Source organism: Sinohyriopsis cumingii, chromosome 3 (assembly GCF_028554795.1).
Source record: "Sinohyriopsis cumingii isolate HCF-2022 chromosome 3, ASM2855479v2, whole genome shotgun sequence".
In the NCBI taxonomy this organism is placed as follows: Eukaryota; Metazoa; Mollusca; class Bivalvia; order Unionida; family Unionidae; genus Sinohyriopsis; species Sinohyriopsis cumingii.
This window is the reverse complement of record NC_142963.1, coordinates 110234697-110255856: the sequence shown is the minus strand read 5'-3', so window position 1 is coordinate 110255856 and position 21160 is coordinate 110234697. Positions and strand designations below refer to the sequence as shown.

The 21160-nt window shown below is 36.9% G+C and overlaps 1 protein-coding gene across 1 annotated transcript in view; it reads left to right on the top strand.

Moving 5' to 3' along the window:
• Positions 1-3049: 3049 nt before the first annotated feature.
• Positions 3050-21160, top strand: part of LOC149803566 (F-box only protein 39-like) — a 46050-nt gene continuing 27939 nt past the window's right edge. Inside the window, exon 1 of the mRNA XM_089953304.1 lies at positions 3050-4034. Within this exon, the coding sequence (XP_089809430.1) occupies positions 3050-4034 (985 nt within the window). The remainder of the gene's footprint in view (positions 4035-21160) is intronic.

The following is a 21160-nucleotide window of genomic DNA, read 5'->3' as shown; positions in this document are numbered from 1 at the left end:
AACATCATATAGTTAGAAATACTCAGTTGATGAGCTGGTTTTGTGTGTCGCCTGACAGTGGTAAAATAAATAGATACATATTAATAAATTTAAAGAAAAACATATGTTGATGCAACTGGGCCAAATATATGATGTGACCGAGAAGCAACCTAGAAGTCAGAGTATAGGGAGGGCCCAGTTTCATGTGGGAACAACAACAGAGTACGTGGACTTTTTGAATGCTACGCTGAAAAGAAACTAAACGTTATCGAGGCCTTCTGCACTCACCTTCGTGGAGAGAACGTCAGTCATGACTGCTAGATATAGCAATCGCAGCGACTACCAACTCCTACCTAAAACTCGACTTAATGCTACTCGCCGAGTAAGCATTGGCATTTTTCTGTTTCTTAGGCATCATCACGCGCTGGGTCAGCGCTCTTTGTGTTCCTAGGTATTGTAGAGAAGGCCCACGAGACAAGCTCCGTCTAAATTTTGCTGCTGAAGTGCGAGACCGTTGTCAACGACGACGCCGTTCGAAGCTTTTTCAAACTTCGTCAATGCAAATTTAAACTTGATATCGCACATACTCCGAATCTAGGAGCTACTCAAGCCGCTCACCATACGGGTTGAACAGTAAGGAAGACCCTGGAGTCATCCTCGTTTGCATATCCCTCTGGTGCTTCTTTCACAAACGTCAGCACTTTAGGCTCCTGTAGGTGGCCAGCATGCTCACGCCTGATTACATTGCAGACGCATACGGTGTTCGCGCAGCAAACGTACACCGGGTTTGTTGACCTTCTGACACGCCTCTTCGAGGCGCCCAGTTCTCGTCGTTGGTCCAGTGACTCCCAGTCTGGCTGCTGCAATATGCTTCAATATGCCGGTAGCACTGTTAGCCGTTGTGATCAGGGGTTAATCAGCCTCATCCGCGCCATCTCCTGCACTAGCATTGCTGGCACAATCTGCGCTTACAGCTCCTCCAACGCCCTTCGCGTTCTTGGGCATGGTAATCTAGTTAAGGCCTCATTCTATGAGATAGACACTGACGTCGGTGATTGGCGCCCTTGGCGATGATCCTCGATGGCTAGATGGCTTGTCCCCAACCTTGTGAGTTGATTGAATTCCACCTTTTGCTTCTTCTTACGCTTGCATAGCGTGTGCCATGGTGGACTGTTGTTAGTGTGGTGATTTTGTCTAATGGGAATAAATTGGTTGGTACACAAATGTCGCTGAGGACAAGTGGATATAGTTAGTGCGGAACACTTCCCTAAACTGAAGGAAATCTTTTTTGCGCTGTCACATGCATATGCGCATGATTGTGGCTGTCAGCCTTCAACATTCTGCAGATTAAATCTTCTCCTTGATTTTGCAGTCCTCCACAGTCTTTTGCGCTCCGTGCATCCACTGCAGTCATTACAGCGGACATAGATGCTACACGCGCTTTCGCCGTACCCCATGCAAGTCCTGTTTCTACAAGTTGGCTTAATCTATGCTTGTGCGCTCTGCATTAAAATTACGCATAACTTACCACAGCTTTCAATGCTTCTGCATAGAAGCTAACAAAGGAATGAGATGTTATCATTGCTGATGCTGTAGTGTAACACAATCACAAGTTGGTGTGCAACTACATACGATGTGGACCATAAATACGCCAAAGTAGTTGGTCTCTAAGCGACCCATTAAGGTTTGCTTGCGACGTTGACCTGCCTCGTTGTCCCCTCGTTGCCGCTAAAAACTTGCTTGCGATGTTAGCCCCTGGTGTGGTAACGCTTCGCTCTGTAAAAATGATGTGGTAGATAAATCTTGCTTGCCGCGTTTCCTTTCCTAGAGGGATTTTGGCTGTTCCTCTAACTGACCCAATTGACCCCTCTTGTTCGTGTTCTCTAGGCCTTTTTGAGTTTTTATTGCTTATAAGTATAGATTGCTAGCCTAAATTCATATTTGCTTCGGCAAAAATGCGTTGTAGTAAATACTAAGCTTTATTTATACCAAGTTCAAGAACTATCCCTAAAACTGACCCAAAACCCGTTTGTTCCAAAGTGATTGATAGTAGTTGAAATGTGCGACTGTTTTAGGAATTACAACAATAGATTTTTTCGATTTCAACTAATATCTGGAAGCCCAAAATACTGGTTGCTTCCTCAACCATGCGCTGTATTATGGGAGCCTTCCACGTTCTGTAGTGTGTTTCCACGTATAATTATCTCACTGAAATCTTCCGTGAGGTGTTGTATGTTTATCTATAATACTACCTCATTGGAGTTTTCCTTGTTCTGTTGTACGTTTCCTTATAACACTACCTCATCGGAATATTCCGTTGTCTGTGGTACATTGTCTTATACAAATATGTCGTAAAAGTTTTCCCTACCTTCTGTAATAATATGTAGTGATTTTGTATGGAATAACCTTCCCAGAACCGTTGAGATGTTCCACACATTCGTTTACTTATAAAAAATTCAGCTTATAAGCATGGCATGACACCATATATTTACGTGCAAATACCCTTCTATCTCTAAAGCGTGTTGAATGTTAAAACTCGCCTAATACCACTTCTCAAGCTGTGGTTATTCATCGAATTTACTTCTATCTTTTCTCTCATACTTATATTCTCGTGTATATTCAGTATTGTATGCAGGTATCGACAAGTGAATGATCGTTATTTATTTTTTATCTTTTATTTTTTTTATTTTTATATATTAAAATCACCGAGAATTAATGAATATTTCTGTTCATTGGAGTGATTTTGTATGTAATAACCTTCCCAGAACCTTTGAGATGTTCCACACATTCGTTTACTTGTAATTTGTGTCATTTGAAAATTTGAACATATCTTATAACTTAGGATTTCATACTGATAATTATAAAAACATAAAAATTTCATAAAATTTATCTTCGAAAATGCTACTTTGATTTGACCCCAACTTGGCACCTCTATTCATGATAAACTCAGTTCGAAATAAACGAGGTACGAGAACACCTCACTGAATCAAATATTGGGAAAGCCCTGCATCAGCCGCGCGTCAGCATGACGTCATACTTTGACGTCACTTTAGTGCTGCTCAATTTCAATATGGCATCCAAGCAGTCATGGGATAATTTACCAGATATTGCACTTATAGAAGTTTATTCCTATTTGCCTGATAATGACAGGCTCAGTATGTCTCTTGCCTGCAAAAATTGGCGAAGACTTTTCGAGACGCCAGTTCTGTGGAGATGTAGAAAGATAATATTTAAAGGACTCGTAGCTGATAAAATTGCATGCCATGAAATTACATTTCTGCGAGTGTTTGGCAGGCAACTTCAGAAATTATCAATCGGATTCACTGGTCTATCTTTTCGAACCTGCAGAGATCTAGCAATGGCTGCAGACACCTATCTAAGTCATTTGATGAAGAGAACAGACGTACATCTTGATTCAATTTCATTCGAAGAACTCAATCTTGAACGATATTGGCCCTTTGTTCTCTCAAGAAACAAACTGATCACAGCTATTTGCCGTTTGCTTAGAAAACAGAGAACGTTAAAGACGATCAATATGGTATCAACTCGCTTGACTCTTATAGAAGGTTGTCGAGTTTTGGAAGCTCTTGGTCGCTACTCTGCACGAACTACACTAGAAATATTATTCCTGGAAAACGTTTTCCGCACCAGTGTCATACCATACGAAAATATTAGATACGTGAATGCTTTGAACCGATTTCAGGCAATCAGATTTTTGCATATAAATTATAAATATGTTAGGGAGGATATCTTGAAGAACTTAGCAAAGACATTAGGAGGCAAATTCAAACAGCTCAATGTCATAATCGAGGGTCGTTTGTTTGGAGAAGTTATTTCCTCTAAAGCATGGAAAGCTCTGCATGACAGATGTCCTGATTTACGAATAGGAATCTATATTTATACCAGCGCACTTGAAAATGACCCCCTTCCCGCCCTCGTGGCTGGTATGAACATTCAGGCATGCTATATTTCCTCGTGGTCCGACCTGTCTCCACGTAAGGACGAGCTGGGCAAGATTCTTCGCCATGTTGGAGGCACTTACGCCAGCTCTCTAGGTATGGATAAAGTTAATCTTTCGGTTTGCTACGCTCGTCTATATACAATCTCACCATTCTACGTCACAGGCATGTGGGATGCTTCTAGCATTTTGGCAATGGCTTTAGGTGACATGAAACTGCAACAATTGGTCGAAGAGTTTGAAGAAATCAGAGCAACTGAAGTAGTAAATTAATCATTTCGCAAAACAACTCCTATAATACAGTTACGGACAAAACTAGAATCGGACTCAGCCATCTTGTAAAACACGATGGATTCGAGGTGAGTGTTTGCTTTTTAATTCTCAATAATCAATGTATGTGAAAACGATGCAGCGCATCCCCATAAATAAAGTTGCAGTTCTAACCTAAAATAGGGTTCAGTCTGAGCGGCATTGTTTTTTGTTTGTCTTTATTTGGTTTGTTTTTTCTTCTTCAAGAACTAACCACTTTTTTTGGGGGGGGGGGAGGGGGCTCAGAGAGGATGAGACTGAATGCAGAAAATCCTGAAGTAATCCAAATGGCAATGACGTGTAATGGCGAGATTGTATCGGTCTCATAGATGGGTATCACTACGTATGAATAGTTGTCAAATAATAATAATAATAATAATAATAATATTATTATTATTATTATTATTATTATTATTATTATTATTAACGTACGACATGTGCCATTTCTATGTACGATTCCGTTTGTACCTTTGTTAGATTTTAGTGATCATTTATTTGATTATGGGGAATGGTGTCGGAAAGATATCCCTCAGACCAAGTAATTGTCCAATAACTTGGAGCAGGCTTCATAATTTACTTATAGTAGCATGGATTATTTTTGCAAAATGGCACCTCCCTAATTTCTAAGTAGAAAGAATTCTCTCAGTATTCTCACATATAAGTGTTTAGTACTGTTAAGATAGGAATAATTGTTTGTATTAGATGTTATGTCTTTTTTGTATTATACGGCAATGAATACTGATCTATGGCTTTAAGAAGTACACTGATGAATCGTACTACTATCAAGCAAGCCCCCCCGCCCCATGATATTAAACCATCGTTTTAGGTGTGGTCGTTGGTTGAATTAGATGAAGCGTATTTCTTATACTGGCACGGAATGTTGTCCTGGGGTCCTTTGAAAGATGGGAAATATCTACATCAAGCCAGCCTTACGCATGTTTTCGATATTGTATTGTGTTTTCTCTCATTGGTGAGTTGCTGTTAGATCCTTACGTATCATATTATAAATATAGATTACGGTCTGGAATTAAAAGACACAATCGTCATGTACGGTAAAATTTGGTTATGCAAGTTAAATCAATAGATTTAGAAAAGAAAAATTCAAACGAGTGATCTTTCATGCATTTGTTGGTGCTTAGCTATTGAGACCATTTTAATACCCTTCAGTAGAACGTGGAAAACTTAAGTTTTTCATTGCAATATATTGTCTACTGTTGGTGCCATTGAATGCTATCAGTCGATCAGTCAATCTTCATTAAGACAGGTATGTACAGGTAACACTATCAGTCAAACAGTCAATCTGCATTAAAACAGGGATGTACAGGTAACACTATCAATCAATCAATCAATCAATCAATCAATCAATCAATCAATCAATCAATCAGGGATATACAGCTAACGTACAATATGGGCACAGTTTCAATTGTGTAATGTGTGTTTCTTTTTCCAATGTAACTATTGTTGCAAAAGCAAATATAAAGAATGTTCTCATCAATAATGCAATTAAAGACTTCAGTTTTAAAGCTGTTTTTCACGCAATAAGAACTATTATACAGCTAGGTGTGCTTTTGTTTCTATGTTGATTCCTTGAAAGATTTCGTTAGTGCCAGCAGATACGTAGTAAATATTATTAATGTGCGAACTGATATATTTATATGAAATACTGTACATATACAGCTTTACACAAGTGGTCATTTCACATCAAATTCATGAAATAAGTGGAATAATGTCAAGCAAGCAAACGACTAAAATTACTCGAAAGTTTAAGACATTCCAGAGGATTTGATGGATGGTGTGTGTGTTTGTGGCGATGTGGGTATCAGTGCTGGTGGTGAGAGTGCTGAATATTGCCATAGAAAAATAACTTTGAAGTCCATTTTGAATACCTCATACAGTATTTCTTACACTTGTTTTTTCTTTCTTTATGACATTAATTGTAACAGAGGAATAAGGGGCGTTTGAAACAGGCTTACCAATTTTAATTCCAAGCCCAGAACCCCCACTCCCACGTGACTTGTTTTCCGCACTGAAGATGTTTGCCACATGCGTGCATCTGTGATTATGATGTGTGAGGCGCTAGCGCCAATGGACGACAAAACACCTTCACAAGAATATGTGTTATGAAGTTTTCCCCGGTGTCTTCCTCTAGCAATTTGCCTCTGTATATACAACTGTTTAATATTATGGATGCAGTGCTGTGAAATCGGAGGCATACTTAGTTGAATATAACAACAGATCGATATACGTTGGCAACATTTAAGTAATTCATTATTAAAGTTTTGAAGTGAACTATTATATGCTACCATTAAAACACCCAATTATATAATGCTTGAACGTTCCTGTCAATAACCACGTACCGTCCCGTCTAATTCTACGCAAGCTGCAGCACAAGTTCCAAGCAGAATGGTTAGATGTGATGGAGCAGCTGAACCGCCAATCGTATATCAGATTAAGGACTCAGTTCAAGTCTTTATTAAATCGTTCCAGTTTACGGCGAAATGAATCCAACAACTGCACCGTGCTCACTGAAGTTTCTTTAAATCAACAGCGATCTCACCGGCTTTTCCCTATAGAACCGGAGGTTCTCACAAATGTAAACTTATTTCGCATACAATATGAAGGCACAATAGTAAGTTATACAACAATTGACTTTACGGTGGCGCTCTACAGTTTCGTATTTTGCATATTTAGAATTTTAAAGAAAAATAAATTTACAGGGGTCACCTCACTGGTTATGCTAGCTATTTAAATAAGGCCTTGTATATCTCAGATATTGTTCAAAGAACCTTTCATTCCCTTGATTTTGGTGTATGATTCATGGGTGTAATATGGGTTATAGTGCATACACCTTGACCTTACTCCAGATGTGCACCTTCATAAAAGTGCTAGATACACTTGGTCATTTTCACTTCCAGAACTTTAGAGATAAATTGTTAGAAAAAATTCTATATATTTGGTAATTCATTCATTGCACTTTCAGAAGCTTGTACTGTCTCGTCTGTCAAAATTCACTATCCCTATTTTAATAGTTGCCATACATTAGACTACTTCAGAACGATTTATTTGAGCACAAGGGAACAGTCATTTTAGTTAGCTGTGTGCTCAGATCATGTATACATTTGAACAAGTACAATATCCAAAGAAATGTCAGCCACATTACATCAAAGTAGCATAGAAGTATGCCTATATTATGTCCAATTTGCATGTTTCAAATGCAAACAACTTCACCTTACATGCGTCACTCTCTCAAAAGTATATGACTGGTGGGCGGCCTTCAACATGGCATCTCGAAAGAGAACAAGGTCCGATTCTATCGTGATTGATTTCTCTTTGTTGTCAAAGTCTCATCCATCCAAGCATGGTTCAGACGGAAAAGGTTACGTGTTTCCTAATATGACTAGCACGCTAAGTATTGACCCGGCCGGATCTGGGAAAATCAGTCAGAAAAAAGTGGCACATGCACAACTGTGCGCACGCCACTATAATTAAACTCAACAACAACAACAACGTGGAATCGGCTGTACGTTATTGCACCATCCATGTTATGATGTAATCGGGGATTTAACGGAAGCTCTTGCGTCGCCGCTCAAGAAACTGCCTCACAAGTGGAAAAGATTATGCGAGAAGACTCACGACCTGGCTGCGGCCACAGAAGTCTTACCATAGCAAATCAAAGAAGGCCTAGATAAACCCATAACCACCATCACAAAAGGTATCATAGACAACGAATAAGTCAGTAAGTTTCTACCAGCACCACCACCCAAGTACACATCGGAGTTGCCAACATAACCGCGATAGTTTGATGCATGGGCAAGCCAGATAATCTATAAATCTCTAAAACTTTGCCGTGCTAAAGTTTACTAACGACTTCTTGGTAAAAGTTATGCTGAAGCACGAATTACCAGGTGCCTCGCGCCCAGCTTATAAACACACGGAACGGCAGACGGCATAAATAAGTAGGATGTGTGTGGGTTGAAATTTTAAAAAACCAATGGATTCTCTTATGTGGTCGGAATTTATAATGTGCAGAAGCGGCCAAATGACAGTGGCTAATATTTTTTTAAAAATCCGAATATCTTGGGAAAAAGTACCAGAGTATCTCTTTCTCGAAGAAGAATATTATTCCGCATGGAAGACTCTGCCGATCAAAAAACACTCCCAGGAAACAACCAAAAGTATGGTCTTGGTAAAACCTGCTTGAGACGTGGAGCTCATTGTCGATGACGCATACAGAGAGAGAGAGAGAGAGAGAGAGAGAGAGAGAGAGAGAGAGATTAAACACAGATGGTTTAAATGCGTGTCTCTAGACAAACAGCAGGTCAACGAAGTTGTTGATCGGTTGGAAACATTCTTGTGTTCTATTCGCGCCTACAAAAATGCGACAGAAGTAAGCAGTTGCGCAACCATAACATCATGCAATCAAAGGTGCTATGCGCGTTAATGTACGAACTTATTGAAGACATCGATATGACACCGATGATGGACTCAGAAGCGGTTCTCGTTGAGACGCGTCCTTGCAAATATATCACCGGGAGTCACTTCGATAATTACAATCTCGTCAACGAAACCTGAATAACACAATGTTTTTCCGACACCGTTTACCAAGACAGAATCACGCGCACACGAGTTCGCACTAGTATCATTGCGAATTTATCGCGTTGGGACTTCAACGATAATAAATCAACTGTGTTCTCGACAAAGGGTGGTCTAGAAGGTACGTGTAATGTTGTTGGGCTTCACACGGGCGTGTACATGATTGACTCAATCAATGATGAGATTAGACATGATTTCTTTGGTGACACGGAATGATCCGAACATTTTCATACGCACACACGATTCCACATTTTGTTCGGCTACTTTAATTGAACATCCACAGGACGCGGTTAATATTTGACAGTCGTCGCTCAGAACAGTTCTCGTTTCGTCGAAATGTATTTAGAAATTCACGCGGACGACCGAATGTCACACATTGGATATACTATCGCGCTAGCCATAGGACGTTTGCAGTATCGAGTACAATTTCATGGATACTCGTTGTTGTTTTCATATACTTTTCCTCTCAGTGACATTCAGGTTTTGCAGAGATGTTTTCCAAGTTATTTTCGGAGCCAAGAATACAGTCGTTTTAAACCGAAATGGCAATGACAACAATGCAATTTATCATGATTTTGGCGCCAATGATGGTAAAGTTATCAGGTCTAAATAGACATTGTTGGTGCCTATGATAACCCAATCACTGGTCACATAATCATGCTTGTTGTCGTTTATGAAATCTGGAGGAACGTCAACGTTGACATTTTTCGCGCTCACTATAGACTCGATAAAAAACACCATTCAGCAGTTCACATGGCAAATACGTACCGAAGAAACTTTCAGCACACTAAGACACGTGCATATGGCTTTTCAAAATATTAATCGTTTGGGTGTCGGACAGACTCGTGGTATAATGATGATTGACAATTTAAGCGTGTCTGAATTTTCTCTGTGGTTCAGCATTCATCAGGAACCAATGAAAATCGAACTGGAAGACTTCAAACGTCCAACGCGGACATCAACGATCTTATTTGAGACCGCGAGGTGCATGGCGAAAAACCAGGGTAAATTCACTGAGAACGAGGAGATCAGAGACACCTGTGTGTCAGTGGAATGGATCAATTCTTATGTGACTGGAAAGGCCGCCCAGGTGCTGTCAGAACTACCCTTGCCAATACTCGTAAGAACCTCATGGAAATAAGTTCAAGGAATATTAAAGGAGAAAACTGAACCCTTAAGATTAACAAATCGATGATTTCTTTCCATCCTCTTAAAATGGCTCTGAAAGGCCTCAACGTTACATCTTAAAGGCGAGCGAGTCCGGTTCATTCTTTCAGGAAGATATTTTTATAATTGCATGGCAATTGTACTTGTAAAGAAAAATACTTAGTTGCAAGTGTGTGTGCGTCTTGCACCAGAGCGCCACGCGTCCGGATAAGCTCTGCCCGTGAATATTAATTCTTCGGTAACGTTATTAATAGAAGAACTTGACGGACCCTCAAAACTACCGACGCGATAAAATAATTGAATCGGAACAACAGTTAAGAGATGAAAAAAGTTAGAAAACCGTATTACTTACAAAATACAAAACGCGCGTGTTTGTCGGTGATATTATATGCGGACTCGCCTCAGCAAAATCCGATGACCTTGGCTGTGCGGAAATTGCGGCTACGGCAACTATTATCTTACACCAATTGGATCTGTTGTCGGAACAATATTTATAACATAACTGGTGTGTCCGGCAGCACCGGAACACAATTTCATTACAGGTACATAATCGAATACATGTCTATTCTAGCGGCCGCCCAAAGTTTTCTGAGCACAATCTCTATGGAAGATACCACAATTACCATGAAGGAATTTGAAATGTTTGCTTGGGCACTTGCTACGCCACTGTTTAAAACAGAAATCACCTTCTGAACAGATGTAGTTTCGTATCTGAAATTCAACGCTTTTTATTAGTTAGTATGCTACGTAATCAATTTGTTTTGTCTTTTAGCACACCATTTTTCACTCTCACACATTTTCCATCTGATTATATATTTGTGGAATACAAAGAAATTAAATTCTGATCATGTCATATTCTTCTCAGTAACACACCTTGAACTTATTCATACCGTTTGCCCGTTAGCAGCAGAGAGGTTGAACAGACCCTTTTCTGGAACGTTAAATTTAAAGAAAAAAGCTTCCTACGAAAATAAAAAATATAAGGTCAATAACGCCAAACCAAAGATATTGCTGGCCATCTTCAAGCAGCTCAATCACCACCCCAGCAATCTCCTCAACCACAACATGAACTTCAACCACAACCTCTGCCAAGAGTTCGAAAATTTACACTTGAAGGTATTGCCGCTATCATAAACTCAGATAAAGTAATTGATATTGTTGCGTTTGGATATCATGATAGAGATACATATGTAAAATCCGAATATGTTAAAACTTTAAAAACTGCCAATTGGATGTATATTGCATCTATTCTGATACTTTGCTACTCAGATCTGATAAAGAATAATTTTAACATTTTTAACCAGACAATAGATCAGCATATTAGACAATCATTGCTGGACAGGAGACAAACAGAAGAATAAATGAAGTTGCAACTTGAAAAAGCAAAGGTAAATAGGAAACAAAGAGAAAAAGAAATGAAGTAGAAACTTAAAGAGGTTGAACGAGAAAGGAAAGAAAGAGAAGAAGAAGAAGATTTGGAATTTGAAGAAATTAGACAAAGAAGGGAATTACATTCTTCACCAAGTAAATATAAAGCAAAATGGAAATCAGTCTCAGGAACATTGGAGAAGCAGACAAAGCAACAAGTGAGGAAGAAGGAGCAACCGAACGTGGTCTTGTTACTCGAGGATTTTTTAGGTTGTTGTAGTGTTTAACGCCATTTTCAGCACACGATAGTCTATACATGGCGACCAGTATTAATGGTGGAGGAAGAACCCGGAAAAAAACCGGAAAGAACCACCGACCCACGAGAAGCTACTGGCAAGCTTTGCCACATACGATATTGGCTGAATCCGAGACTCGAACCCACCACGCAGGCAGAGGTGAGATGGCAGTGATCCGTAACGGAGAGCGCTTTAGACCACTCGGCCACTCGGGGCCCCTGTTACTCGAGGAAGTGGTCTTATTACTTCATGTCCCAATAATATCCTTGCCGGTGTTGAACGATTAGAACTTGGGGGGGGGGAGGGGTTTGCACCTGCCGGAAATAATTTCCCAGAAATCACTAATGAAGCAGCTGGTATTTGTCAACGATTATTTACAGGCGGTATCATGGACATTAATGCTTATGGTTACCTGATCGATGAAATCGTCGATAATTATCACAATGATTGAAAATAATTAAATACATTGACTAAAAATAAAATGATCGTACATAATACTCAACATAGACATATAATGTTCTGAGTGATAAATTCACGATTACCAGTATGTAAAACATACTACGGAATTGGACTCGGAGATGTTGTTTAGCGTCTATTTAGAAGGATGACCCCAAAAGCAATACTGACTGCAAAGCAAATGGGAATGAAAGCTATCGTGATGAAGGTATTTGTGCTGTTGCTAGTAAATAATTCTCGGCAACCAAGGACAGACTAGCACGATTATTACGACAAAAACCACGACCAGTTAAATTACCCAGCACTGAAGTGATGCCTGCAAATATCAGTAAAATAACCAATCAAGCTGAAAATCAAAAACTAACAGAGTTGGCTGGTGAAGCAGAAAAAATATAACTGCTAGTCTGATAGCAGGAAGTGGTCTTTGTGTTAGACGATAACAATTCTGATAAAATGTTCAAGCGTATGCAGATCCCGCATTTGATATGGATGAGCCAGCTCTCAAGGATGATTCTGTGCTCGATTATCAATAGTATTCTTATGACGCACGGCAACCAAATTAGCGTGATCGAATTGAGCTGAAATTTCAGGATACAAGTATATATGTTCTACCCGCTGTAACGTTTATTGAAGTAGAAGGCGAAATTCTGAAGACAGATAATACTGAATATGGAGCTAACGATAGTGTTGGTTTTGTTAATAATGGTATTATGGTGTTGTTCGACATCGCTACATATATCATCGATGGAAGAAATATTGAGTCAATTCAGAAAGACGTCGATGTTACCACGACCATTTTGGGTCTATATTCAGATGATTATACAAGATCGGCTGGTCCGTCAACAGTGTTTGCTTAAGACACTTCTGACCACCCTGAAAATAATCAATATGAAATAGAACGACCAAGAAACCATGCTAGAAACGCTGACGCTGATGTAGAAAACATGATTATTAACATTGATCCCGAATTCAGCTTAGGATTCGCAATACGTTGATCAATGTTGAAAGATGGAAACAGAACATTTTCATGCTTTATTTTGCTGTCCCACATCTTTGGGTTTTGTAGAGGTGTTAGAAAGGTCATTGTTGGAGCCAAGCATACAGTTGTAGTTGTAAGAAAGGCTAATGAGGACGATGCACCCTGGAGACCTGCTGGTGAGACTGGTAAATTAATATTAACAAAACTTTCGCCTTGGATGCCAGTAATGACTCAAGAACTTGTTGAGGAAGAATGGCTGTTCTCTTTTATAAACACAGGTGGTAAATCATCATTGTCATGGTTGACGATGACTACAGATAGTGTACAAAGTACTGTTAATGGTTTATTTACTTGGCATATTGCATCACAGCAAGGTGTTTCTGCACCAAGACATATATTGATTGCTTTCCAAGATACTTCACGAGTAAATTCACAAACACTCAGTATAATGATATTTGACACACTTGGTGTTATTGAAGTTTCATTAAGGATAAACGGGGCTCAAGAACGAGCTGAGGACATATTAATGAACGTACAGAATAATCATGTTACACCTGCATATCATCGTTTGATGTCATACTTGGGACGTGATCAAAATGTTGACACTGGTTTACTAGATTTTATAAATTTATATCCGCTCTTTTACTTTTCGCTGGAATATCTGGATTTGTTTAGACAATCTGACATTGATATACGCTTTCGAGCTCGTGTGGCAAGAGGAGCTTCACAGATTCTCAAATTTGATTGGGCGTAATTATTAAAATCCTACTAAAAACAGGAAACTACATAATAAATATTATTATCAGAATAAATATTATTATTATTATTATTATTATTATTATTATTATTATTATTATTATTATTATCGAATGATCTTTGCAAATCCGTTAAATTACTGATTTTCGATGGGTCAAACCTCACGCACTTTTCTAATCTATTTTGATGATTTATTGATAAATTCTCTTAAACACAGTCTGAAGTTAAACAAAAATATCTGCTTCTGATTAAATTTCTACTAAAAATTGACCAAAATTAGCAAATTTATCAGTAAGTCATCAAAGTCAATCAGAGAACTACGTGGGGTATGACACTTCGAAAATCAGTAATTTAACGGATTTTCTACCAACAAATCGACTAAAATCAGTGAAGAAACGATGAATGTTGACTAAATTTCATGAGAATATCAGATTTTTATTAAAAAAATCAGCATCATTCATAGATATTATTATCAGAATAAAAACATATTATCAGAATAAAAAATATCAGAATTAAAATATATTATTATCAGAATAAATATTATTTTCAGAATAAAAAAATATTTTTTTTCAGAATCAAAATAAATATTATCAGAAATAAATATGAATCAGGATAAATATTATCAGGAAAAAAAATATTATTATCAGAAATAAATCTGAATCAGGATACATATTATCAGAAATAAAAAATAAAAAATATTATCAGACTTAACAAAAATATTATTTTCTGAAATGATAATAAATATTATCATAATAAAAATAAAAATCTTATTCTTCACTGATTATCAAATTTGTTGGGATAAAAGATACATAACAAATAATAATTATTGGACTGATTTTATAATTTGATGGGGATATGTGGTACTTAAAGTAATAATTATAAGGCTGAAGGAGAATAAATAGAGGATATTTGCTTGAAACGAGTGAATAACGGATATGTTTCATCGAGTGGATAAAAAACTCAGTATTTTCACGAGTGGCGAAGCCACGATGTTGTTGTTGAGTTTAATTATAGTAGCGTTCGCACAATTGTGCATGTGCCACTTTTTCTGACTGCACCGCAGCCTGCTAGTTGTTCCTGGGGAAGGGGATGGTGTCACCTCCCCCAGGCTTTTATGGATTCAAGGAACCCTGATAGTTTGGCCTCAATCTGTGGGTCCATAAAGGTCCCTACAGTTGAATGGTTGGCTGTCATTAGTGGGAAGGAGAGCTCGGGAACGGTCCTGCTTGCTTTACATCGCTGGTTTCTTGTTGCATTTGCCTTTTTTTTTTTCGAGATTGAAAATACTAGAGTTTTTCACCCACGAGATTGTTTGTGACACAGTAAATTAGCAGATTTCTTACGGTAATGTCAGCTGTTTACCGTACATGTTCTGCTGTGCTATGTGTACCTGCACACAAAATGAGTTCATCAGATTGATAAAAAAATTAACTGATATTTCTAGAATAACAAACTACAAGTTTTAGTGATAATAGACAGGGATTATTAATAAAACAATAACATGTACATAAGGAAAAAATAGTTCACCGACAGAAAATCAAAGGGAGATAAGTATGTTCTGACCCCCAAAAGTAGTTCCTGTAGTGAACAAATATTATTAATTTTTCACTACAGTGAAATATCAATATTATTTTAATTAGAAAATCAAGTAATTCACTGCTTAGCATAAAAGAAATATTATTATCAGAAATAAAATAAATAAATATTATTATCAGAAATAAATCTTTTTATAATCCTTTGTAACATAAAAAGTTGAAACGATCGCTGCCATAACTTTCACTTTCACAATTACTGACACTACTTTCATTTTCACTATCAGACATACTCTTTCTCAATTGCCTCACGACTGCTAATAAGATTTTTATTATTATTTAGTATTCGTTAGTTAATTCTGATCTAAAATGTTTTAATTGCGTGTTAGAGAGATACGAATTTCTCAACTTCTGTATCTTTCACTGTCTCCAAGGATTGGAACATAGCTTGCTGAATGAGATTAACGAACCTATATTCTGCTGGTAGTGAATATCTATCTTCAAATTTCCTCTGTTGTAGTGATTCAGAATCGTAAATAATTTTTTTCAGGATTTAGCTCATTAGATATTTGTTTATATTTTCAAATTTTAATGTTTTAATTGCAATAGTAATAGCATTGATATTTTCGTAGTTCATCATATAATAAATATATATTTAAATTATATTCCTCAACCAAAACGATATAATATAATTGTGTAGTATAGCACAAACACATCCTTTATAGTACTAAATAAATATTTCACTTACCTCTTTTCACTCCCGAATACACTTCCAGACTGACTGTGAGAGAGCGATTCTGGCTGTCTTTTAATGTCATGAATACGCCTACGTTGAACATTCCAGAAAATCGCGTGACTAGGTTATTCTGGAAATCCCTTCTGAAACGTTCCGTCATTTTGCATTGGCGAATGTTTCATAATGTTCCAGGAAATCACGTAACTGAGTTATTATGGAAACTGCATAATTTCTTGAATGTTCTGCGTGGGCGTATTCATTGCTATAAAAGACGGCCAGAATCGCTCTCACACAGTCAGTCTTGAAGTGTATTCGTGAGTGAACAGAGATAAATGAAATATTTTCTTGAACTGTGTTGTATTAATTACCACAGATGCATTTAAATTATTGTATATAATGAGTTACGATGACACAAAAAATAAAATCTTAATTAGTCGTATAGATATTACGCAATAACACGCGAGGTAACTACTTAATTACTCTACCGGAGAGAACTGAGCCTGACAGAATTATCTCTCTTCAACAACACTGAAAAGATATCTTTTGTTTATATTTTATATTTTGCCGAAAATGCTGATTTGTATATTTTATCTGCGACGCGCTCACCGAAGGCATACACATATAAAAATATTTACCAGCTGCTTTCATTGATTGAAATATTATTTCTTCACCAGTTTCTTTATTGATGAATTTAACCGGTCTCTTTGGAATTGTTTTAAATTTTCTATTATTACCAAATCGAAAATTCTGACTCTGTCGAAATACTCGCAAATTTATTAAATAATATATTTGGGATTTTAATCAACATGATCGATCACAAGACCGTCTTCGATTACTCAGTGATAACATTCGTAAATAAATTTATGACAGCAATACTGTTTCTTCCTATCAACACCAACCATTAGATAACAAGAAGTACTGTCAACATAACCGACTGGTCCTTTTTGTCGACAATTTCTGATTACACCATCACGAGATGTCTCACAATTCTTGATGATAGGATGCTTTACAAAAATGTTTTTGCTTCATTTATATAATAATATTTGTCTAAATGACTTTTTTGAAAATCTGGTGATCTAATCTTCAGTACTCTTTATGACTTTATCATTATTATCAGTGTTGTTTCAGGTCTCTGTATCTTTTACCATCACATTGCACACACAACTTCACTTTTCCTCTAACTCCAACACCACATTTCAAAAACGGTTTATATCCAAAACTCCCTCTCCGTACACTATATATATATATATATATATATATATATATATATATATATATATATATATATATATATATATATATATATATATAATTTTAATTTAAATATATATTTGTCTTAATTATAATATGGAAGAATAATGCCGATTAAGATTAAACCGTCTGAATTTGTGATGCTCAGAAAGAATTTCGCATAGATGGCGCAGCTCATGTGTGGTCAGCATTTAAAATCATACGCAACACCGATGGTGTCCATTCTACAATGAACGATGAAAGAGCAGCGACGATTATTAATTACATCGACAGTCAAAGATATTTTTTCAGAGTAAATTTCATTAAAGAAGTAGACACTACTTGGATTATCAGTGAGAAACGTGACCCTCTCTTTCATAAAGGCAAAATCACCGTATTAAGTAAAAATTCCAAAACAGGAATGTTGACTGGTATTGACAAATCGTATTATGAACGAGCATATCCTATAACCGCTTTTAGTTATGATATTTATCCGTTAAATGATAAACCCAGCGTTGATGATCTAAAGCCGATGAAATTTTCGAAAATAAATTGTGTTGCCGAGCGAGTAACAGAACATTTTACAAACAAGATACGTGGAAACGGTTTAACAGGTCAGCGGCGAGAAAAAAAAATAAACAAATGGGATGAATCAGTCATGGATAAAGGAGCTACAATAAACGATGTTGCTGGATTAGGAAAGAAAGAAGAGTAAGAACGAAAACCGAAGGGATTGCATTCGAATGGAAATACAAATCGAAAGGAGCTCCGATGAATATTATAGATCATAATGAGCATGCCTTGACATCTGCAGTAAGAATATTTCCACGAGATCGGACTGTTAAATTTCACAACGGTGATATGTTTCTGTAACGAACTAGGTAAAATTGATCATGTATCAGTATGGTTATTTCAGAGTTCCGATGATGGAAACTATGATCAGTTTGTACGAACTAATGGAGATATTTATCGCAAAGAATCTCTCCATGAAGAAAAGAAAAAAAATCTTGCACTGAAATATACCCATGATGCTGAACAAAATTACTGAGTAATTGTTTTACCGTTCCATGAGTCGAGGCTCATTTGGCTAGAGAGAAAATTCGTGGAAACCAATTCGGTTTGATTTTCTCGATGGTATAATATCGAGTTGTTGTGAATACGGACACGGTGGATTGTGGAATACCAGATACAATTATAAGGATGTTATCTCGGTTGATATGGTTGCATGTTATCCAGGAAGTTTTCTTGGAATAGAAGAGTGTTCTAAATATTTTGACCGATTTGGACATCCAACACACGAGATGACCAGAGTATCGCTAAATGGATTATTACCAGATTTTGACCTGACTGGCTTTTCTTGTAATGAATCTTTTAAGTTTGTCGAAAATCTTCATCCAATTTGTTATGTCTGGCTTGGCAAACATTTTTCAGAAAAAATGTCGTTGTCACCTGTTTTATTACTATATATGCTCGAGAATAAAATTGCAAAAGATCTTGGTAGAAAAATAATCGGTAAATTTACACAAGGAGGATCCTATGATCATAAACGACATTGTACAAGATTAATTATAGATGATGCTGAGCTCAATTTTATAATTGCTGATGCAACGAATAGAAACACATTTATAAGCGAAGTAATTGTTATTCATCAGACGGAATTAAATTAGGTACAATTTGTGAGTTATATTGAGGGTGAGTCACCGCAGTACACTCATTTAAGATGTTCAATCCTCGCGTATGTTTCGACAAATTTATTATCAATGATGAAAAGAGTTTCTGAGTCTGCTGTCAGAGTCGCGACAGACTCATTTTATGTCAATAAATATATGCAGGATTGCTAGAACAACTACATATCGGCGCTTATACATCATGGGGTGAATGAAGAATAAAACAAGAAAATATACTTAATTATTCTGAATTCGATGACGTTGAAACTAAGGATATTTGTTACAAAAATAATCAAATATCAAAATTGTCATCAGCACCATCTGTATTTGATCCTGTAGTTAGACATAAAATAGTTTATCTTAATAAGCCTTTCGGTTCTGGTAAAACAACTCGTGTGATTAAATTATTTCGTCAGAGTTCTTCAAACTATGTTGATATGGTTGTATTAACACCTACACACAGACTCGCAAGAGAAATTTGAGAAAGTAATTTTAAATCATGCACTTATCATAAATTCTTTCGAATGAATGGAGATAAATGGACTCCTGAACGAATAGGCGAGAAATATATTCCAAGAACAAGAAGTATTGTTTGGGATGAAATATGCACCGTTTCATTAGAAACGTTAAAAATATTTCTTGATTGGTTATTGACAAAAATACTGCTTTAATAATGTGTGGCGATCATGGTCAACCGCCGCCTTTTGTTGGATTTTCTCCACATAAATGGCTGAGGAATTTTGTGGATTATTATGAAGAAATAACTGATGATCATTCAGCGCTTGATCCAGAATTGCGAGAGTTTAAGAATTTGATCAGACTATAACCGAATAAAATTGAATGTGAAATAATGCGTGAAATAATTTCAGAAACCCCTATCAACAATATTTTGAATTTATGGAAACCAAATGATTCGATAGTTGATAGTAACAAAAAGAATAATTCGTGATAAACTTCAACAACAATTATTTCAGTTACATAAAGAAAACTTTTCAAATCCAACCGTACCATTGTGTTATCGACCAGCAGATACGCGACGACAAAATATTGAAGTTGATATACCAGGATCGTCAGAGAAACAAAATCTTGTATCAAATGATATTGGTTTAGTTCCTGTCATTGTTGTTGAGAGCGCGTTAACTATGGACAAAACTCCATGGAAGCTAAGATACGCAATGACGGTTCATTCATAACAAGGATTAACCATCTCGGATACAAATGTTTGGATCGTCGATGATCGTATCGAATGGTCAAACGTAGTTTATCTCGCAGTGTCTCGAGTCAGAAGAATATTTCAGTTACGGGGGGTTATCATAAACATTACAGAAAATAATAATCAAATTCAAGAAACTAACGATGATATAGTGAGAAAAAAATTAGATAACTATAAACAGTGTGCCAAAAAAATAAGCACGACTTTGATCTCGATGTTGAATTTATCATGACGCTGAAGCAACGGCAGAATGTTGTGGCAGTATTCAAATAATAATCCAAGACAATTTACCGTAGACGGAATTAATACTAGTCTTGGTCATACACGCGAAAATGTGATGCTGACCTGTCTTGAATGTAATCGACGTCGAGTTGATAGTTTATAAAAGTGAATGCGGTGGTAATTGTACAAATCCAAGTTTAGGAGCAGTTGAATCTAATCTATAGATTGCAGGTCTACCCGTGGATCTTATCACGCTAGAAATTTTATCTGTCGTAATTCTCCAAATAGGATCAGTCGCTCATTTTTACCACCTTCTAGTTCAGCAGGTTCATATAAATATCTTACATTAACATTACCTAGTACTGGTTGTTTTAAAAAGTCATGTCGGTGTATTGGTGTATATTTTTGTGTGTGATGGCATTGGTAGGTTTCATAGCAATCGCACTAGTAATTTCATTATTTAACGCAGCTATCACACTTGGTAATCTTGCAATCCATTCGCGAGGTCTCATATCTTTCTGAATTATTTCCTTTGCATACTGATATCGAAATAACCGCTCATCAAGTGTTCGATAAAATGGTTCAAAAATTGCCTGATCACGATGAATTGCGGTATATCCTAGTCTAATTCTGACTTTTTGTTTTTTTCATCAGAGATGGTACTGCACCAGGAAATTCTTTGCCAGGATCAACCTGTAG